Source organism: Lissotriton vulgaris, chromosome 6 (assembly GCF_964263255.1).
Source record: "Lissotriton vulgaris chromosome 6, aLisVul1.2, whole genome shotgun sequence".
In the NCBI taxonomy this organism is placed as follows: Eukaryota; Metazoa; Chordata; class Amphibia; order Caudata; family Salamandridae; genus Lissotriton; species Lissotriton vulgaris.
Genome location: NC_141694.1, coordinates 98,106,188 through 98,127,188, shown reverse-complemented (window position 1 = coordinate 98,127,188; position 21,001 = coordinate 98,106,188). Strand labels below are relative to the sequence as shown.

At 47.5% G+C, this 21,001-nt stretch overlaps 1 protein-coding gene across 1 annotated transcript in view; it reads right to left on the bottom strand.

Moving 5' to 3' along the window:
- Window positions 1–21,001, bottom strand: part of GTPBP2 (GTP binding protein 2) — a 180,224-nt gene that overhangs the window by 52,799 nt on the left and 106,424 nt on the right. Inside the window, exons 5-8 of the mRNA XM_086926028.1 lie at window positions 9,676–9,873; window positions 8,927–9,101; window positions 8,439–8,658; window positions 2,110–2,245 (exon numbers count right to left, since the gene is read on the bottom strand). Coding sequence (XP_086782154.1) covers window positions 2,110–2,245; window positions 8,439–8,658; window positions 8,927–9,101; window positions 9,676–9,873 — 729 coding nt within the window. The remainder of the gene's footprint in view (window positions 1–2,109; window positions 2,246–8,438; window positions 8,659–8,926; window positions 9,102–9,675; window positions 9,874–21,001) is intronic.

Here is a 21,001-nt window from a genome sequence, read left to right as displayed (position 1 = left end):
GTCTCCGTGCTGTGTTTGGCTCGGAAGCCGGACTGTGAGGAGTCGAGGGAATTGTTGCTTTCGAGGAAGGCGGCGAGCTGGTTGTTGACGGCTTTCTCGATGACTTTGGCCGGGAATGGTAGGAGCGAGATGGGGCGGTAGTTTTTGAGTTCGGTGGGATCCGCTGTAGGTTTTTTCAGAAGGGCGCTGAGTTTGGCGTGTTTCCAGCTTTCCGGGAAGGTGGCGGAGTTGAGGGAGCAGTTGATGACGTCTCGGAGGTGTGGTGCTATGATGGAGTCTGCTTTGTTGAAAATGTGGTGAGGACATGGGTCTGTGGGGGATCCTGAGTGGATGGAGTTCATCAGGCGGATGGTGTCCTCAGTGGAGATTGGGTTCCAGTTGTTAAGGATGTTCGAGGGGGGTGCAGGTGTGGCAGAAGGATGGGTGGGTTGGTCTCCGGGTTGGATGTCGAAGCAACCTCTGTCACTTGTTGACTGTACGCTTACCTTTGTGCTTAGCTACATTTTGGCTATGTCCACAGTATACAAGTACCACATACATACATAAACTGAAAGAGGAAAAAAAACTACAGACTAAGTTCTGTGGAGTTTAGAAAGGATGCTGTTGGCTCTTTCTGATTAGTAGTGATTGAGTGGCCGAATGGATACGTGTTGCAGGCACTACAGTGGAGAAGGGATGCCAGCTGCTGCTATTGGGCATTTTCCAGCAGGCTTAGGTTTTTGACAGTCAAAATTCAATACCGGCACTTACATGCCAAGCAAGCGATCCATCAGCAGAGGGACACAAAACAATCCAGAGCTGTATGCAACAAGGCCCCAACAGTTGGGCTTCAATTCTAAGGATGCAGTGGTAAGCACTAGTCAAACTTTCTTACAAGGCACACAAGAAAAGATTATTATAAGAGCCAAGATATGTCTTTTAATCAGGAGAATTGGTTACCTCAGTGCTACTCCAAAATATGGGTTTTTATCTGTATTTGCTACCTCAGTGTTATTGCTCTTTACTACTATTTACATAAGTTAGAGAGATGGTGTAAACATTTTGTAGGTAAAGATTCACTTTTACTCCGCTCAACCCCTTTACCTTCACCCTAGAGTTACATGAAGAGCACAGCTTAGCATGCTGAGGCAAGAGATCATGAGTCTGCCATCAATCAACATGGCCATCTACATCAGAGTCTGCTCCACAACCCCTTCACATCAATTGCAGGCATATTTGTAGTTTGGAGCATGCGCCAGGCCCTTGGTGCCTTAGACATTGACTGCCATATGGCCAGACTACAGACAGCAGTGTTTCTCAAGCGTGCCCTTCAAGAGCAACTGTCTGGGCCTGGATGGAAAGTGGCCATATAGCACTAGGCAACTATTCTGAAAACAGCCCAAAATGCAGCACCCACACGCTTTTTTTCCCACCCAAAATAAAGGTAATCAATGGACAGCTAAAGGACCCAGTTTGAAACTCATGGGCAGTGTGCACAATGTGCTCGATTAGCTTTGGCAACTGTAAGTAGTATGCCGTTGAATAGATTTAGCACCTACTTGTATGCCTAGGCACTGGAAAAAGGCTAGTTATCTTGGGGGCAAACCTGCATGCCCAAGGGATACCTTTGTAAAGGTAAGCTGAACATCACACATTGGCAGGTAAGACATTTTATCATGGCATGGTTACCAACATCCCTCACTCAAAATCTTTTTTACAGGGTACACCCATTTTGTGTGAAGAGGTCAAACATGATCCCTGCCAAGTACAAGACAACGCACACCCCTTATGCATGGCACAAACTGCCAGGTTTTCCTCATGCTGGCGTCCGCTCTAGAACTGCCTGGTTTACCTGGGTTGAGGGACTGCAAAAGGTGTAGAGATATACATCCACAATCTCATGTGGTTACTGGCATCACTGGGCTCTCCAACAAGCACAATTTACATGAGAAGCGTGTTATCTTTAAGTTTAGACCTCCTTTTGGGGGGTAACATGAAGGGACTGCAGCCCAACAGTCCCTGGGTTACCACTGTAACCACTGATTCACTGTTGCTTCTAGATGTCATGACTGCATATTATCAAGCCACAGGGGTGCCTGTTTCAACCTGTGTAAATTAAGAACACCTTACCTGGAACTCTGTTAACTGCTGCATCAGCTCCTCCTGTTCTTTGCAGTTGGTTAACGGTGGAAGTATGTTGAGGAACACTTTCAGTATATCCAGGTGCTCTCCCGACACGCTCGAAAGGGTGAAGATCGGTGTGATGCTGTTAAGAGGCGAAGAAAGAAATGAATTATAAGGATGCAGAAAAACACCTACAGCAGTGAAGGCTGTGTCTACCTTTATTCTGCAGCCAGCACCCAAGACTTATATGAACAAACAGTATCACAGCACTGCCTCACCTTTATTAACTCTCACACACACAGGCATCCTAAAACAGCTACTGTGAGTCTACTCCAGCCTTCTCCAGAATACCTACAGCTTTAACCCACAACATACACAAGCCACATCACTGCAACACATACCAACAATCTAACATCTTCTGCCTCTGGTCTTTCAACTTTCACCCCAACACCCATGATCTTAGCATAACCCAGCTGAAGTCTGCACCTGCTCCATCTTACACTGTAAAACACACTGCCTCTCCTAAGACCTGCGGTCTCGGAGCCTCCTATAGTGCTCTCAAAACTCCTATGATCTAAGCCTACTCTAAGCAGACGATAGACCCCTCCCCCACCTTTATCTCAGCATCCTACAATCTTAGTCTAACACTGGTGCAGACTCCATGCCTCCTACACACTTTACTTCAATACCTATAATCTGCGCACTCAGGGCATCGTCACCCTTTCATTTTAACACGCACAATGTCACCCTAAGCGCTGCTGCCTCCGGCCTTTATCAAACAGTCCCTAGCACAATAATATTAAATAGGAGTTACCAGCTGCTAGCCTTTTGTAGGCGGTCTTCTCTCTAACCCCGCCCCGCGCAAGACCAAGTGGAAGGTTAACTACTTTACCTTCCATTCAAATTCCCATAACACAACAAAGGCTATATATAGGTTAAGAGTCACGTGGCACTCATGAGGCAGCACCAAATATTTACTCAGCTCTTGTCATCCTACATTTGAAAGGACAAGTAGTTTACAGAGATTACCTTTAAAAAACAACCTTCAGCAGTTTTGATCTTTGCTGATCCGTGGGATATTTAGTGCTGCAGAATAGCAGCAGGGTTAAGATTTGTAAGAAGCACAGCTCCTCATCACTTGGATACAAGATGAGGTAGTCCTAGCAGAGAGGTCACTGGTAGAGTGTGATGGAAACTGATCTCACCCACTGCACAGACTAAAGCTGGTCCAAGAGGTACACAAGCCGGCTCTGCAGGCATCATCACACCTCACGCAGTCTGACCAGTGAACATCACAGTGCATAGGAACTAAAAATTTATGTGTTTTTTTGACAAAAATAGGCTCATTCTTGAGACCCTATTCCGCAAAACCTCTGCACTCATTTGGCCACTCACTGTAGCCAACCACTGCTTGCTAAGCAAAAAACAAATCTAATTTAGCTTCATACATACTAACCTAACAGGTGAACTATTTTGGGAGTAAGGACCAGAAGGAACGGGTGAACTATTATAAACAAGCACTCTAAGTACATGAACATTCACAAATGCAAACAGATGACCCATTACTCTGCTGACTCGCTCCTCTCCCACGAGCCGAGTGGTCGCTCCCAGTGTCCCTGCAGACACATGGTATTGTAGCGCTGCCTTGCCTAAGAAAGCTGCCTCTCATCTCGCCTGCCGTGCGCTCAGTTTCCGCTTTTGTCTCCGCTCGCTTAGAATAATTAGCGCTGTGTTTTCACTGTTTGTGCTGTTAGCGCTGTGTTTTCACTGTTTGTGCTGCTTATAACGCGCATTGTCCAGAAAGCTGCACTTGCATCTCGCCAGCTGTGTGTTCAGTTTCCGCTTTATTTAATTAATTAGCACTGGGTTTCAGTTACTGCTGTGTTTAATTAGCGCTGGGTTTTTCTTAGTTTGGGGTTGCTTAGAACGTTATTTGCGCGTTTGCCTCCAGCGCTCAGCCCTGCTCCCCCCTCCGCCTCCATTTTGTTTGTTGTTGTCGTCCTCGTGTGCCCGCCCCGCCTCCCAGTTGAGACGCCCTCCCACTGTCCTGAAAGAGCGCTCGTCACCCTAAGCCCATCGTGACTCGCTCCTCTCCCACGAGCCGAGTGGTCGCTCCCAGTGTCCCTGCAGACACATGGTATTGTAGCGCTGCCTTGCCTAAGAAAGCTGCCTCTCATCTCGCCTGCCGTGCGCTCAGTTTCCGCTTTTGTCTCCGCTCGCTTAGAATAATTAGCGCTGTGTTTTCACTGTTTGTGCTGTTAGCGCTGTGTTTTCACTGTTTGTGCTGCTTATAACGCGCATTGTCCAGAAAGCTGCACTTGCATCTCGCCAGCTGTGTGTTCAGTTTCCGCTTTATTTAATTAATTAGCACTGGGTTTCAGTTACCGCTGTGTTTAATTAGCGCTGGGTTTTTCTTAGTTTGGGGCTGCTTAGAACGTTATTTGCGCGTTTGCCTCCAGCGCTCAGCCCTGCTCCCCCCTCCGCCTCCATTTTGTTTGTTGTTGTCGTCCTCGTGTGCCCGCCCCGCCTCCCAGCTGAGACGCCCTCCCACTGTCCTGAAAGAGCGCTCGTCACCCTAAGCCCATCGTGACTCGCTCCTCTCCCACGAGCCGAGTGGTCGCTCCCAGTGTCCCTGCAGACACATGGTATTGTAGCGCTGCCTTGCCTAAGAAAGCTGCCTCTCATCTCGCCTGCCGTGCGCTCAGTTTCCGCTTTTGTCTCCGCTCGCTTAGAATAATTAGCGCTGTGTTTTCACTGTTTGTGCTGTTAGCGCTGTGTTTTCACTGTTTGTGCTGCTTATAACGCGCATTGTCCAGAAAGCTGCACTTGCATCTCGCCAGCTGTGTGTTCAGTTTCCGCTTTATTTAATTAATTAGCACTGGGTTTCAGTTACCGCTGTGTTTAATTAGCGCTGGGTTTTTCTTAGTTTGGGGTTGCTTAGAACGTTATTTGCGCGTTTGCCTCCAGCGCTCAGCCCTGCTCCCCCCTCCGCCTCCATTTTGTTTGTTGTTGTCGTCCTCGTGTGCCCGCCCCGCCTCCCAGCTGAGACGCCCTCGCCCCTCCCCCTCCACCATCCATATATGACAGTCACTCCCGCGCGCAGCGTTTACGCGCAGCGATCGCGCCCAACCCGCGCCGAAGGTGCGCCAAAGGTAAGCCCGTCTACGCCCGTCCGCGCCTGGACCGCGCCCAGCGCCAGACCCCCTGCCCCTCGCGCTCCCCAGCCCTCCCGCATTAACTACGATGCCGCCACCCTCCTAGCCCTTAACCCCGGTCGCGCCCCCAACTGCGTCCAAGCCGCTCCTGGACACACCCATGGACCTTTCTCCTGCTACTCCTGCAAATTCAGCGGCACCGACAACATCTCCGCTACGACCACACCACAGATTCCCGACCCCAACCACCTACAATGCATCCTTCTCAACACCCGCTCGGTCCACAGACACGCCATCGACCTATGGAATCTACTAGACACCATCTCTCCAGACGTCGCCTTCCTTACGGAAACATGGATGAATGCTTCCTCCGCACCAGACATCACCATTGCCATCCCGGAAGACTATAAGATCACTCGCAAAGACCGTACCAGCCACACAGGAGGAGGAATCGCTATCGTCCATAAGAAATCTATCCGCATCTCAACCAGCTCTGACGCCAACCTCGCCAACTCCGAACACCTTCACTTCCAGATCCACATCGACCCCAAAACAACACTCAGAGGCACTCTCCTCTACAGACCACCAGGACCCCGCGCAAAATTCAGTGAAGACATAACGGAATTCATCTCTCCACACGCGCTCCCTTCCAAAGACTATATTCTTCTGGGAGACCTCAACTTTCACCTTGAAAAGATAAACGACCGCAACACCGCCACCCTCGTGGACAACCTCGCCAACCTCGGACTTAAACAACTAGTCACTTCCCCCACCCACATCGCAGGTCACACACTCGACCCCATCTTCACATCCAGCAATCATGTCTCCTTCAGCCACACTACGGATCTCCTATGGACCGACCACAGCTGCGTTCACTTCACCTACAACAAGCTGAAACCTATCAACCACTCCCAACCTACCCTGCAAAGAAACTGGAACAAAATCACCACGGACCAAATCTCCGCATCGCTCCTTCGAAACTCCCCAGCCCTCTCTTCTAACGCCAACGAAGCCGCCGCCAACCTCACCCTATGGTTATCCAACACCGCCGACACCTTAGCTCCACTGAAAAAACGTCAAAGCAAACCTGGCAGCAAGAAGGCCTCATGGTTCAACGTTGATCTCAAGAAGTCCAAGAAACTCTGCCGCTCCCTTGAAAAGGCCTGGAAAAAAGACCCAACCACCAGCACCAAGGACGCCTTCAAAAGCGCCACCCGCACTCACCACCAACTGATCCGAAAAGCCAAGAAAACAGCATTCAAGGATCGACTTGACAACAACGCCCACAACAGCAAGGAACTTTTCAACATCGTCAAGGAATTTTCCAATCCCTCGGCCAACTCCAACGACATCACCCCCTCTCAAACCCTCTGCGACTCCCTAGCCTCTTTTTTCCACAACAAGATTGCAGACATCCACAACAGCTTTGACAACCAACCCGGAAACCAACCCACCCTACCATCTGCTGACCATCTTCCCCCCGTGAACACCCTTAACGCCTGGAACCCAATCTCCACTGAGGACACCATCCGCCTGATGAATTCCATCCATTCAGGATCCCCCACAGACCCATGCCCTCACCACATCTTCAACAAAGCAGACTCCGTCATAGCACCGCACCTCCGAGACGTCATCAACTGCTCCTTCAACTCCGCTACCTTCCCAGAAGACTGGAAACACGCTGAACTCACCGCCCTTCTGAAAAAACCAACAGCGGACCCCACCGAACTCAAAAATTACCGCCCCATCTCGCTTCTCCCATTCCCGGCCAAAGTCATCGAGAAAGCCGTCAACAACCAGCTCGCCGCCTTCCTCGAAGCCAACAAATCCCTCGACCCCTCACAATCTGGCTTCCGAGCAAAACACAGCACTGAGACCGCCCTCATCGCAGCAACAGACGACATTCGAACTCTACTGGACAATGGAGACACAGTCGCCCTCATCCTCCTCGACCTCTCTGCAGCATTCGATACAGTCTGCCACAGCACCCTTCTACAACGCCTCAATAACATCGGAATCCAAGGAAAAGCACTTGAATGGATCACCTCGTTCCTCAACGGTAGAACCCAGAGAGTCCGCCTTCCTCCATTCAAGTCCGAGGCCTCTGAAGTCATCTGCGGCGTACCTCAAGGATCCTCACTCAGTCCCACCCTCTTCAACGTATACATGAGCCCCCTCGCGGCCATCGCACGCCAACACAACCTCAACATCATCTCTTACGCGGACGACACTCAACTGATCCTTTCTCTCACCAATGACCCCAGCACCGCCAAAACTAACCTACACGAAGGAATGAAAGAAGTTGCCGAATGGATGAAACAAAGCCGTCTGAAACTGAACTCAGACAAAACAGAAGTCCTCATCCTAGGCACATCCCCCTCTGCTTGGGACGACTCCTGGTGGCCGGAAGCCCTCGGAAAAGCACCCATCCCGACAGACCACGCACGGAACCTTGGCGTCATCCTGGATTCTTCACTCTCAATGAACAAACAAGTCAGCGCCGTATCCTCTTCCTGCTTCAACATTCTTTGCATGCTCAGAAAAACATTTCGCTGGATCCCCTCCGAAACAAGGAAAACAGTCACCCACGCTCTGGTCACGAGCCGACTGGACTACGGAAACACCCTCTACGGAGGTACCACCGCTAAACTCCAGAAGAAACTCCAACGAATCCAAAACGCCTCAGCCAGGCTCATATTAGACATCCCACGCAACGAACACATCTCTGGTCACCTTAAAGACCTCCACTGGCTACCCGTCAATAAGAGGATCACTTTCCGACTGCTCACCCACGCACACAAATCACTCTTCGACATCGGACCAGATTGCCTCAACTCTCGACTGTCCTTCTACACCCCCTCCCGCCAACTACGTTCTTCCAACCAAGCCCTCGCCACTGTACCTCGCATCAACAAGACCACCATGGGAGGCAGATCCTTTTCATACCTGGCTGCTAAAACATGGAACTCACTCCCCGCTTACCTTCGCCTCACCCAGAACCACCTAGCGTTCAGAAAGCAGCTTAAAACGTGGATATTTGACAAATAATCCTCCTCCCCTTCCTAAGCGCCTTGAAACCCTCTGGGTATGTAGTGCGCTATACAAATTTTATGACTTGACTTGACTTGCTGTACCAGTTATCAGTGCAGAGCAGATTACATTTGGTTTGCTCGCACTTACTTGGGAGACTGTGCAAACTGCTGGGCGGCGGTGACAGCATCATCGTCTGTGCTCACTAGCATGGGGACCTTGTTGCAGCCTGGTTGTTTGAGAACCCGCTCCAGCTGTTTCACTGTCCGGTCGACGGTGGGCTTCGAGCACAGGTCTACCTTACTAACCACAATGAAGAAAGGGACCTTCAGGGCCATGGCTAGGCCAAGATGCTCCCGTGTTGTGCCAGCTGCGAGAAAAACCAGACAGCATCACAAAGAGGCACCAGAAAAGGTACAAGTAGCAAAATTAGATGACTGAGGAGACATTATACACACACAACCACAGCTCATAATGGGGCAGGGAGACAGAATACTGTTGTTTTAAGGTCTTTCATTCCCGATCCTCAAAAACGGCTAAACTGTTAAGGTTAATTGCTGAACAAGGGTTTATGGGCTGGTAGGGAGAGCGGGTCCTAGAATGTGACCGCAAACAACTGTTTCCTGACTCCAGCTTACCTATTCCAGTGTTTGCACTGACCACAAGCATTGCAAAGTCCGGACAATAGCTGGTGAGCCCAAAGATGGTGGTCTTCAAGTATTTGTGGTGCCCAGCGAGATCAATGAAGGTTATCATCTTAGAGGCACTTTCACAGATCTCCTCCGCAGTCCGGGAATCGCTGTAATTCACCACCTAGGGGGAAAGGATGCGAGTAGCCAGTGAAGGAAGACGAGCAGAGGGGTAACAAAGATCACGACTTGCAGGTTTACAGAGTTCCATAGACAAGAAGGATCAAAAAGGTTTCAGTCAATTAGTAAAAGCACTAATTAGAAGGGCAGGAACACAACGAGATGCCCAAGCCTCACACCAGTATGCGAAATCCATCTCCACCCTGCAACAACCTTTTCTATTACTCTTAAGGGGTCCAACATGCTTCTACTCTCACATTTTGCGAAATAACAAATCCACACAATGCGGTGTCATGCTCCAGAGACGTACTACTTACACATCTACCTTGCCTGAAAGCAAAATCTCTGCTACTGCCTCCTTAGAGACTGAATTCTAATAGTTGTCCCAAAGTGAAATGTATAGATCAAACTAGACACTGTAGTGTTAGTTGCTGCGGCCCTGTCCCATCTAGGCTTTCTGTATTCTGTGCTGATGCTCTTCCCTGCACTACAGTAACTTCTTGCATGCCATAAACATTGTGAAGCCCATCTAGCTCTAAGACGATTGCCTCTTTCAGAGTGTTTCCACATGAACTCACCTCTCCTTTGCTGTTGAAACCCAGGATCTCGAAGCTGATGCTAGACGTCCTGCCAGACTGGATCTCGTGGAGGTGACGGAAGAGGTTGAGACGTGCTCTCCCCCGCCCATTGTCCAGCTCTCCTTGGGTGAGAACCCCCAGCAGAGTCGATTTGCCGGAATCAACATTGCCCAGAACAGCGACTCGGAGATCTAGGAACTGTGAATAAAAGTAGTAGTTGTCATGTGGCACTTCTGTGGGAATGGCTTGAAAGTAATTCCATACAAATCAAAAAAATACACAGATGACAAGTTCTAGTAGTCGAGAGGATCTCAATTGGAGAAAGAAAAGGAATAATAACAGACTTCTACATGGAGAAGAAAGCTGGTATATCAAGTAGCAATAGACCAGTAAACAAACTGAGCACATTCTATGCTTACCTTTCTTCCACATTTTGGAATGCAATACCACAGTTACAATGCGCCCACACAATATACCCTAGACTGTATTCCCACCTCCCCATGCCCCACAGTAGGTCATAAGGTCTGTTCATGAGCCCCATGCTACCTCAAAGTCCATATACCCCATTGTTGCCGCCAAGTCTGTTCACAGGCCCAACAAACGCGCTGCCAGCTTTGGAAACTTGAACAATGCGGATAAGGACCCATCAAGGTAGAGGAAAATTACAACTCTAGTCTAATAATGACATTGTACCTCTTAGGAACATTTCCCACACAGGGGATCATAAATTCATGCAGCAATCAAAAGGCATTTCTGGGCACCACAAGCAAAAAGTGGGTGTAGCCCTTACTAGTGTAATAGACAAGTAGTCACCACAACCCATACTGAAACAAACTAACACATTTTTGTAAATTGTGCAGCTTTTTCTGTACACTCCCACATTTAAACCAATGTTAATTTGCTGTCACTATTCATACCCAAATAACCAACATTCACAGTTGCTTAAATCCATCAAACAACAATATTCGTACCCTTTTCTTTCGTAAATGACTACAATCTCCCTGTACACAAATATGGAAGGTCAAAAGAGTAACGCCCTTTATGGTGGATACTCCATCTAACCACAGATTCCTCGCCTTTAGAATATCACCAGATGCATGGCTGGCCCTTGAAACATTTACACAGCTGTACTCAGACACACCAGTAGGTGGAGTGTGGCTCCACCTTGCCTTCATTCCGATCAGAAGTGACTAACAGAACCGTATGGAAGCGACACTCCTGTGTGCTGATGTTAGTTTCTTTCTTGTCTCTGTTCGGTTCTCGGACGTAGAGCCCAAAAACCAATTGGGGTACCAGTGCACAGATCTCTAGCTTACGACCATTTTTGATGCAAAAAGACCATTCCACACAATAGGGAAGCAGGAGCACAGTGAGGAATCTGCAGTTAGAGCATGCATCAGATAGAGTGTTACCAAAGGTAAGTCACATGTTCTTCTGACAGATAAGTCTAACGATCGATTCCTCACCTTTAGAATACATACTAAAGCAGTACCTGCTAAGTGAAGAGTCGCGGAATGGGTCCAAACCAAAAAGTCTTGCAGACTCGAATGGGTGAAATGTCCTTCCCATCAGACCGGACTGTCAAGACTCGAGTGCTTTGTGAACAGGTGTATGGAAGCCCATGTTAAGTAAAGGCACTCTGTAGCAACAGCCTTGGCAGAATGAGCCCCTGGCCATCCAGAGGCTGTCTCCTAGCAGACCATGATGCAGCAGACTACCCACTTCGACAAAGTCCCTTTCTGCATCGCCTTGCCTTTCTTTGCCCCAGAAAACCATACAAAAATCTGATAATCAACCCGGTAGTCTTTGGTACGATCACTGTAAAATCTCAAGGCTCCTTTGGGGGCCAGGTGATTGAGTCTCTACTCATTCGAGGGGAGAGGAAGAGGAAAGAACTCTGAAAGATGGATGGATTGGCCAACATGAAAAGCAGCCACATTTCTGTCAGAAAGGCTGCCTTGAACCTCAACACCAGTTTATCTGGGTAAAAAGGTGTACAAGGCAGCTGCACTGACTGAGCCTGAAGCTCACTCATGCGATGATCTAAACTAATTTCAAGAAGGAACTGAGACTTCATAGTCAGAAGACAAAATGAGCAGCTGTACATAGGCTTGAATGGCACACACGTGCACGAAAAGCATTGAGTGGATGCGGACTGCCTTTGACGAACGTTGCATTTCCGTACGTGCTAGAGAAGAGGCCTGGATGGGCATATCTCCAGCATTTGAAGCGTGCAACCTCACAAGTGTCTGATGAAAAGAAAAAAACTGGATGAATTGGAATAAAATTGTTAAACATAGGTTACAAGATTGAGATTGAGTATTTTCGCAGATACACGCTGTGCGACTGGGAGTGAGGGGTAAACAGAGCTCCACACTTTTCGGGCACACATGAAGGAGGTCAGGACCAAACTAAGATTCCACTGCAGCATCATAAAGGGTGGGAAGGGGGGAGGAGGGATCAAATGTTAAGAAAACCCCATCCTGTTCTGGAGGCAATGTGGGGGTTCAGGTATACTTCTACGTATCTTATGGGCATACCCTATACTGGAGAAGTTCTCCAACATAACCAACATTGTGGGGAGAGACCTGGCTAAAGACCCCGTGCCTCTTATCTTGTGGAAAACCAATGAATGACACATCTGCTCCACTAATCAGGAAGTAAGAAAATCTCCCAAGTACTGCCAAAGAAACGAACCTGGGAATTTGGGGAAAGGTGGTGGCCCCCACTATAGAGTTATGGCTTCAAAGAGAATGGCAACTATAAGCATATGGAGATAGCATATGACCAAAGGACTAAAACATGCAAATGTACTAAAATATGGGATCCAGTATTGACCTTTTTGAACAGGGATAGCAGTCTTCTCGTGCCCACAGACTATGAGCCTTGTGCCTCTGGGATATTCAGTGCAAAACCAGCCCATGAGGGGAAAACGACCAAACAGCAATCTACAGATTGTGCAAAAGTCGAGGAGCCCTGCAGAACGGACCATTGGGGGTGGAGGAGGTGGTTTGAGGAGTTTGAGTTGTTATCCTCTCTTATGCTGCATGGTTCAGCCTGCCTGGACGTTGCCATCCCTTTCCATTTCTCTATGCTTATATTATTAATTTTAAAAAACTGAAACGTAATCCTTTCAGAAACCTCATAACAACTAGTGGTTTCAACCTGGATGGCTAGTCAGGTAAATGCAAAAAGGACAAATGGGCTAACATAACTTAATGGTGCCCACTGCAAATCCTTGGTGGGCCAAAGACAAAACGTGTGTGTTGTGGACACCACACCAGGAGAAAACCTGTCCCAGCGCCTAACAGACTTTGTAGAGGACCACTATACAGCAAGGATAACATCCATAACCTCAGAACGGAGATCGGACGAATCAATTGCTGCCTCCCAATCTGCATGCATGGAGATGTAAATAGTGCAGCAACAGAAGATCCTCCGGAAGACTGATCGCAAGAGATTCTCATGCACAGTTTTGAGTACTACACTCTCATGGACCAATCTGGAGGCGCTAGGATGACTTGGGCCCAGGCATCTCTAATCTTCAGAAATCGGGAATAGAGATTTAGGGGTGGGAAGGCAGGTAACAGTTCTGTGGTCCACTCCAGCTGGAATGTGTCTCCCAGAGAGCCTACTCAAGCTCAAAACCGTTGGCACCCAGCATTCTTAGCAGTGGAGAAAAGATCCAGTCCGGTTTCTCCCCATTGTAGGACAATGCCCCCTGACACCTTGGCGTGTAACTACCATTTCATTCACTTATTTGGTTGGACCATTCGGCTGTCCCTTTCTTCATTGCGAAACCTCAAATACTGATTTCTGGCACGACAAAATCTAAAGCCGGATTCAGGAACTTGCGCAAACTAGATGTTCAAGCGTTTACAACGCACTACGAGGTGCTAAATGTAACCTAGAACAATGCACGGAAATTGACCAATGTTTAGAGGATAACTGGTTCAAGGAGGTCTTCGAAGTCTCTCTTCCTCTCATGGCTAAAACAACAAATAGAACACGTCCGCCAGTTCCCTGGTTTAATGACACTATCACAGGCAAAGGCTTGGAAAGACTTTGGAGAAAAAGCTATGAATAGGAAGCAAACAGCAATTATAAATCAGTGATTAAAAAATATCACGCCCTCTGTAGAGCGGCAAAAGTTGTTTAATATTCAGATAAAATTCCAAAGGCCCAGAACTGCTCAAAAACTCTATTTGAAGTTGTTAAAGAACTGACAGACCCCAGTAAACGGTCCCCAGTTGCTAGCCTGTCTCAGCCCCAGTGCTCAGAATGAGCACAATTTTTTATTAACAAAGTGACTACCATTCAAAAGCAGTTAGAAGCTAACTTGAAGTCTAGGCCTCTAGAGGAGGAATTAGAGAATACTGTTCTACAAGTCTCTACTCCTAACCCACCGTCATCCCCGGGTATGTCTCAGTCAGATTAAAAAAATGGAGCCCTGGCCATTGCTGGACTGAGATGTTTCGGGCCCATCTTACGGGCTATTAAATCTGGAACCACTTACCCCGGCAAGGCTGGAGCTCCCTGACAGGGATCTGCTACAAGTGGTGATGGATCAGCTTAACGGTTTGATCAAAGAGGGCTATATGCCAGAAACATGCCACGGTTCTTCTGCAATTAAAAATGCCCAATCTTGACCCTACCACATGGGCAAACTACAGAACCATCTCTCGGATGCCTTCCATTGCTAAACAAAAAAAACAAAAAAAAAATGTAAGCTTCAAACCCACAAACTCCTCCACCCATCTCAGTCGGGATTCAGAAGGGATTACAGCACAGAGTCTGCTTTACTAGGGGCCACATAGCATTTAAGAAGTCTTCTGAGGGCAACACTGACATTGGTACTGCTAGACTGGAGTGCAGCTTTCGAGACTGCCTCACCCTATCTTGATGGACAGACAGATCAATCGACCTGAAGGGCTTTGCCTTCGAATGGCTGGTCCAGTTTCTGAAAACAAGACCTTTCCAAGTATTTCCAGCTGATTCAGAGACCTGCATCCTCCCCTTAGGAGTTCCCCGGGGCTCTGCACCAAGTCCCTTGTTAAATAACCTTTATGTGCGTCCATTGGCAGATGTGGTGAGTTGCGGGCTCACACTTTTTTCGTACGCCAATGGCACCCAAATAATTATTTTACGGCCTTCCTATCAGAAACACCATGTCGAGACAATTAAATATGGTCTCAAGCAGATTGCCGCACAAATGGATGGCAATCTGCTTAATCTGAACGGAGATCAAACCAAGGTTTTGATCACGGGTCAAGATCCACCACTGTGGGGTCCAGTCCGATGGAAGGAGACTAGTTCCCTTGGTGCTGGGCCCACTGAGACGCCAGATCTCACTGCAGAGCCTGCATATGCCACCTTGTATAGTCAATAAGCAGGATGCAGGAGACCAAGAAGCCTCAGAGTCACTGTCACTGAGCCCCAGGATTGAGGCTGAAACATCAGGACCACAGCCCGAATATTCTGCACTTGTTATGTAGGAAGGAAGGCACAGAACTGCACCGTATCCAAGATAGCTCCAATGAAACAGAGTGCAGTGAGCACTGTTCCCTTAGAACTAACCATTCTATTTCTTTTCTCAATTCAATCAAACATAAACCAATTTGATCAATAAAAACACTGCATTGTTTTGTGTCTTATGCAAATTGTTAGTCATTGATAAATCATATGAAACATCATCTCATGCGATGTATTAGATACTTAAAAAAAGAAATAAACATACAAGATCCTGTTGTGTTTTTACAATCCAAGCAAAAAACTGTATACATGAAATTGCAATCTTTACATTAACAGGTTATCATAATTTGCGTGGTATTAAATAAGCCCATGTCAAAAATCTGAAATAAACAAACTGAAAAAGTGGGATAAAAGGAAATGTGGCGAATTATCGTGATAAGAAACCTACGTGGAGCTGATGAAACAAATAAGACTGTCAAAAGTGGGGAGAGTGGTCTATATATACGCTGCAACTGGGAGGCTGCACCTGACCGTTAGATGGCTCCCGATCTGTGGTGTCTTTTTTGAAGAAATGAAGGCATTTGCAATATCTGGCTGCGGGAGCAAGGCCCGACCACACTCTTTGAAGCACGCCTATCCTGGCACTAGGAGATAAGACCCCAGAACATCTCGCTGGCACGCACAAAACCACACCAAGTGCCTGACCTTAAGTTGGTCGCCCCTGCCTGACCTCCGCCGCAGGCTTGGTTCACACCCAAAAAATAGCCACCACTACACAAACCTCATCCATACGGTTACAAACCAGAGGGGCGACTCACGGCCCAGCAGAAAGTACGCACCTGTGGGGGGACTACAGAGGACTAAAGTCTGATGAGGATCAGGTGTCTAGGCACAAATACTCTTCAGCTTCACCCCCGCCAAGAGGTTTGAAGGCAGGAACGATGGATTGTCCTACAATCTGCCGACCTTGGAATATGTCCCTTGGACCTCTCCTCTCACCACTTTTGTCGGGGGGGGGGCGTGCTGGAGAACGTAGCCAACGGCACTTCCCAGTAACACCAAGGACTAGTGCCTTTCGATGGAACTTTGACGATGCCCCCATGGCGAATACCATAACTGTTTGTACTAACCTCGGAGCCCGAGCAACCTTGGCCGATAACCGGTGGAGCGGTCCTATGCAGCTATAGAGGAGTCTTGGCTTTGGTTCATCCCCCTCGTCCGACACCTACCCAGCTGGACATCAGACATTGTTTTCCTCGTTGCCCCTTTGTGTTTCTTTCCCTCCCCCTAATCTCCTGTTTCTGCTTTCTCCCAGGTTTTTACTTGAAGCCTGTAAATGTAAAGCGCTCTGATACCTCGGGGGTTTAGCCAGCGCTATATGAAACTTCACAAATATAAGCTCTTTATATTTTCTGGGAAAACAAGGCTTCCTCGTAGTTATATTATCTAGGGCACGCATTGAGGAACGCACTGGTGTTTTTGAGGTATGATCACCCCAAGTTGGCATACATATACCGTCTTTATTTTTTATAAAGTATCCTTCTTTCCACAGGATACCGCTTTACTACTTTCATACAGATACGCCTTCTTGCTGTTCATTACTATGCAGTCTACTCAGTACTCCTTTTCAGATATTCACGGTGATTTACTCGTAGGTTATAGACCACTATCCACACTTTTGACAGTCTTATTTGTTTCAACAACTCCACGTAGGTTTCTAATCACAATTATTCGGAACATTTTCTTTTTATTTTAATTCCCCTTTTTAAAAAAAATGTGTGCAATTGCAACACCCTTCCATTCAATTACTGGCACGGGCCCATTTAATACCACGCATCAATATGTGAGTATGTTCTTCACTTGTTGGGCTATAGGACTCTTCATTCATAATTATGGTCAACAATATGTGTATGTATAATTTGAGATTTGTTTGATTACAGAACACGCCCTGAAGAAGGGACCGCAGAGACCCGAAATGCATCTGGCTTCACATTAAAATTATGATAACCTCTTAATGTAAAGATTGCAATTCCATATATACAGTTTTGCTTGGATTGTAAAATCTCAACAGTATCTTGTATGTTTCTTTCTTTTTGTTAAGTATCTAATACAACACATGAGATGTGTTTCATATGATTTATCAATGAATACCAATTTGCATTGGACACAAAACAATGCAGTGCTTTTATTGATCATACTGGGTTATGTTGGATTGAATTGAGAAAAGAAATAGAACGGTTAGTTCTAAGGGAACAGTGCTCACTGCACTCAGGATTGTCATCCTGTTAAAATAGTAGATAATGTTCTGCACTTGCCGTCAACACATTGCAGCAGTAAAGCACCCGTAAAAAAAAAAAAAAGGGTTTTGTACATGAATTAAAAGTTATAAAAAAACGTTCTAGCTAGGTGCGCCCCTCTACCCCTCATATTTATAAGTCCAATGAAACAGACCCTCAGTGAATCACATAACACGGAAAGAGCCCTCACATGCACCTCCTGCAAGTTCTCAAGAACTCTCACACTCTACACCACAGCTTTCCAAACTTTTCATGTTGGTGACACACCTTTTTGGGGAAAAAATTTCAGGGACACGGTAACGAGAGCGAGCTCAAACCACCTAAGGGGCTTGGTTTGCATGGTTAAATTGATGCACCGGCGGCACAAGGGACATGACCGTGACAAGGTTGTATGCGCGAAATCTACATGCATTTTATCACCCGCCTAAGGATTACATTGCTGCTTCAGCAGGCCTTAAATCGAACCGGTGGCCTACAGCCCACTGACCCATCTGTCCAGTACTGGTACTCTTTTGTAACATGCACACGTCACTTTTCTCTTGTAACATACTGTTTGCTACCTCTTCCATTTTGTTTGCTCTCGATACTTGCGCAAATGCCACCATTGCCTAATGTAACGTTTGTTCTTGTGTTGGAGTGTCCTCCATTTATTGCAGTATTATACCTTTACTTGTAATTTGTACGCTTTTGTAACCTGCACAGATGTCACTTTTTCCTCCTATAATGTATCGTTTGCTACCTCTTGTATTTTGTTTGCTCACAATTGTCACTATTGCCTCATGTAACTTAACGTTTACTTTTGTAATTTGTTCACTTGTCATTTTATCCTCATGTATCATTACTGTTCCTATTGTGAAGCGCTCTGACGCCTTCGGGTAAAGTCGCGCAATATAAAAACGCATAAAATAAACAAGTCTCTCCTGGAACATTTGTAAACCGGAGTTAGGGCCAGAGCTGACAACGTCTGTACTGGGGAACCAGGTGCCAATCTCCACATTTTTGATTGGCCTGAAGGTCGATGAAATAGGAATCAGTGAGTGTGGAAGTGGAAGTGTGCAAGAAAGCAATTCAGATGCGTGGCGACTGTAAAAGCCTTCCCATACGTTCTTTTGTCCTGAATAGTGCCTCCCACCGCCACCCATTAGATTTTACAGCCCCCTCTTAGCCCCACTGTGAAAGATCTTTGGATAAGCAAATGACTCAGCAGACACACCCCTGCTCTGATTTACAAAGCAGCTCACGCTGGGTCCTGGTTACTAGCTCCATTGCCTCCCCTTTGAAAGTCGCCGCAAGTGGCCTGCAGCACCAGAGATTAGTCACGGATCCGCGAGACGCGCCCCAACGCACGCCTCGAGGGGGCCTGACTGGGGGACCTGACTGGCGCGACACACCTATGTACGGGGCGCGACACAGTAACGTGTCGCGCCACACAGTTTGGAAAGCTGTGCTCCACACCAGCCACCCCCGCACCAAGAGCACCCACTCACTCACAGTCACACAAATCAGCCTCCCACTCAAGTTCACACAGGCCAAATACCACACCATACTTGCATGCATGCTCCCCAAAACCTGCTTACTCCCCAAGTACCCCACAGACACAGGGAACCTTCTGCACAACCATGCTATGTACCTGTTCTCTCTCGCGTAACATGGCTAAACCCAACCCCAGCACTGGACATCGCTACAGCCATCCCAGCGAGCTACAAGATCATAAGGTAAGACCGTCAGCAGAAGCCTGGAAGTAGAGTCACCATCATAATCAAAGATACCATCCGCTGCAACACCTAAAAGGCGCACCCCCAACAGTTGCATGGGGCACCTTATGTTCAAGACTAGCATCACAGCCAGTTTCTCCCTAGGCAGAACCCTTGAATACAGACCACCAGGACCCTGCATCAATTTCGCCAGCGACATTGCGGAATTCGTACCACCACTCATCAACACAAGCTCCTGCATCCTCTTCTGAGACAGTAACTTACACCTAGAAGCCCACACTGGCCCAGCCACGTAGCCTCAACCAGCAAATTACCAAACCACCTGCACCGCCGAACACCTATTGGACCTGATGTTCTCAATCAGCACCCACCTCACACAACCACAGACTTACAATTACCACTACCACCACAGCAGCGGAAAAAGATCTCCGAAGAGTCGGCTTCTGCCCTCTTTAAGCACTGGCCCGAGCACACGAGACTCACTAAAAGCCATCAAAGAACTCAACAGCTGCATCACTTCATGTGCCAACACCCTCCCTCCCCTCAAGAGGAAGCCAGAGGCACGACCCAGAACATAGACAAGCTGGTCCATAGAGGAACTCAGGTTAATCAAATCACCACTGCAAGCAACTGGAGTGCAAATGGAGACACCGCAGATAAAGACATCTTCAAATCAGCCCTCAGATCTTAGCACCAGCAGATATGGACCACAAGGCGCACAGCTTTTGCAGAAAGCATCAACGCCACCACAAAAAGCAGCACTGAAATCTTTGCTATCAAAAATTTCACCACGCCTCCTGCCATCTCCAGCAACATCAACCACTCACAAGACCTTTCCAACAAGCTCTTGGAATTTTTCGAGAACAAAACCACCTCCACATACAGAAACTTTGACCTTCAGCTGGACCCAGTTACCCTAACAACTCAACTTCCCAATCTGATGAATGAACCCCAACCTCATGGCCTGTTGGCACCAGCATCAAAACTGCTGCTACTATGAACAGCATCTAATCGGGGGCTCAGCAGGCACTTGACGTCCAGAACACCTTCACAAAAGGACTCGTATCTATGAGCAAAGCACCAATGTCCATGCTCAGTGCATCCATCTACTCACCCACATTCGCAGACACCTGGAAACATGCCACCATCATGACCCTGTTCAAGAAACCATCCGCTGACCCAGGGACCCTTACCAACTACAGACCCATCTCCCTCTTAAATGCCACACCACCTTCAGCTCCTCATTGCCGCAGTCTGGATTCAGGCCCAACAGTACAGAAACAGCACTCATCCCCGCCACCAACGACATGTGCATAGTGCTTGACATAGTAGACAGAGCAGACCTCATTCTCCAGGTCCTATCTAGAGCATTTGACATGGTCTCACACCCCATCCTTATCAGGCGCATGCACAAAATTGGGATCTAAGGACCCGCTCTCCGATGGATCTTCTCCTTCTAAATGGATAGAGCATAAGCTGTCTGCCTGGCACCTTACTCCTCTTCAGATGCAAACTAATCTGTTAATCGACTCAAGGCTCAGCATCATCCTCTTCAACACACACATGATCGTTTTGGCCAACGTCATCAACATCCTCTCGTACACAGACAAGATTTAAGTCATACTCTTCCTCTGAGACATGACCTCCAAACACAAAAAACAAGTTTATTGCCTGCATGAGCAAAGTTCCTAACCCGATGAAAGCCAACTGTCTCAAGCTCAACACAGACAAGACAGAAGTAGTGATCTTCGTCAAAGATACCTCATCATGGGACTCTAACTGGTGGCTGCCTGAACTTGGACCCACAAACAGAACCCACACCAGAAACCTATAATATCATTA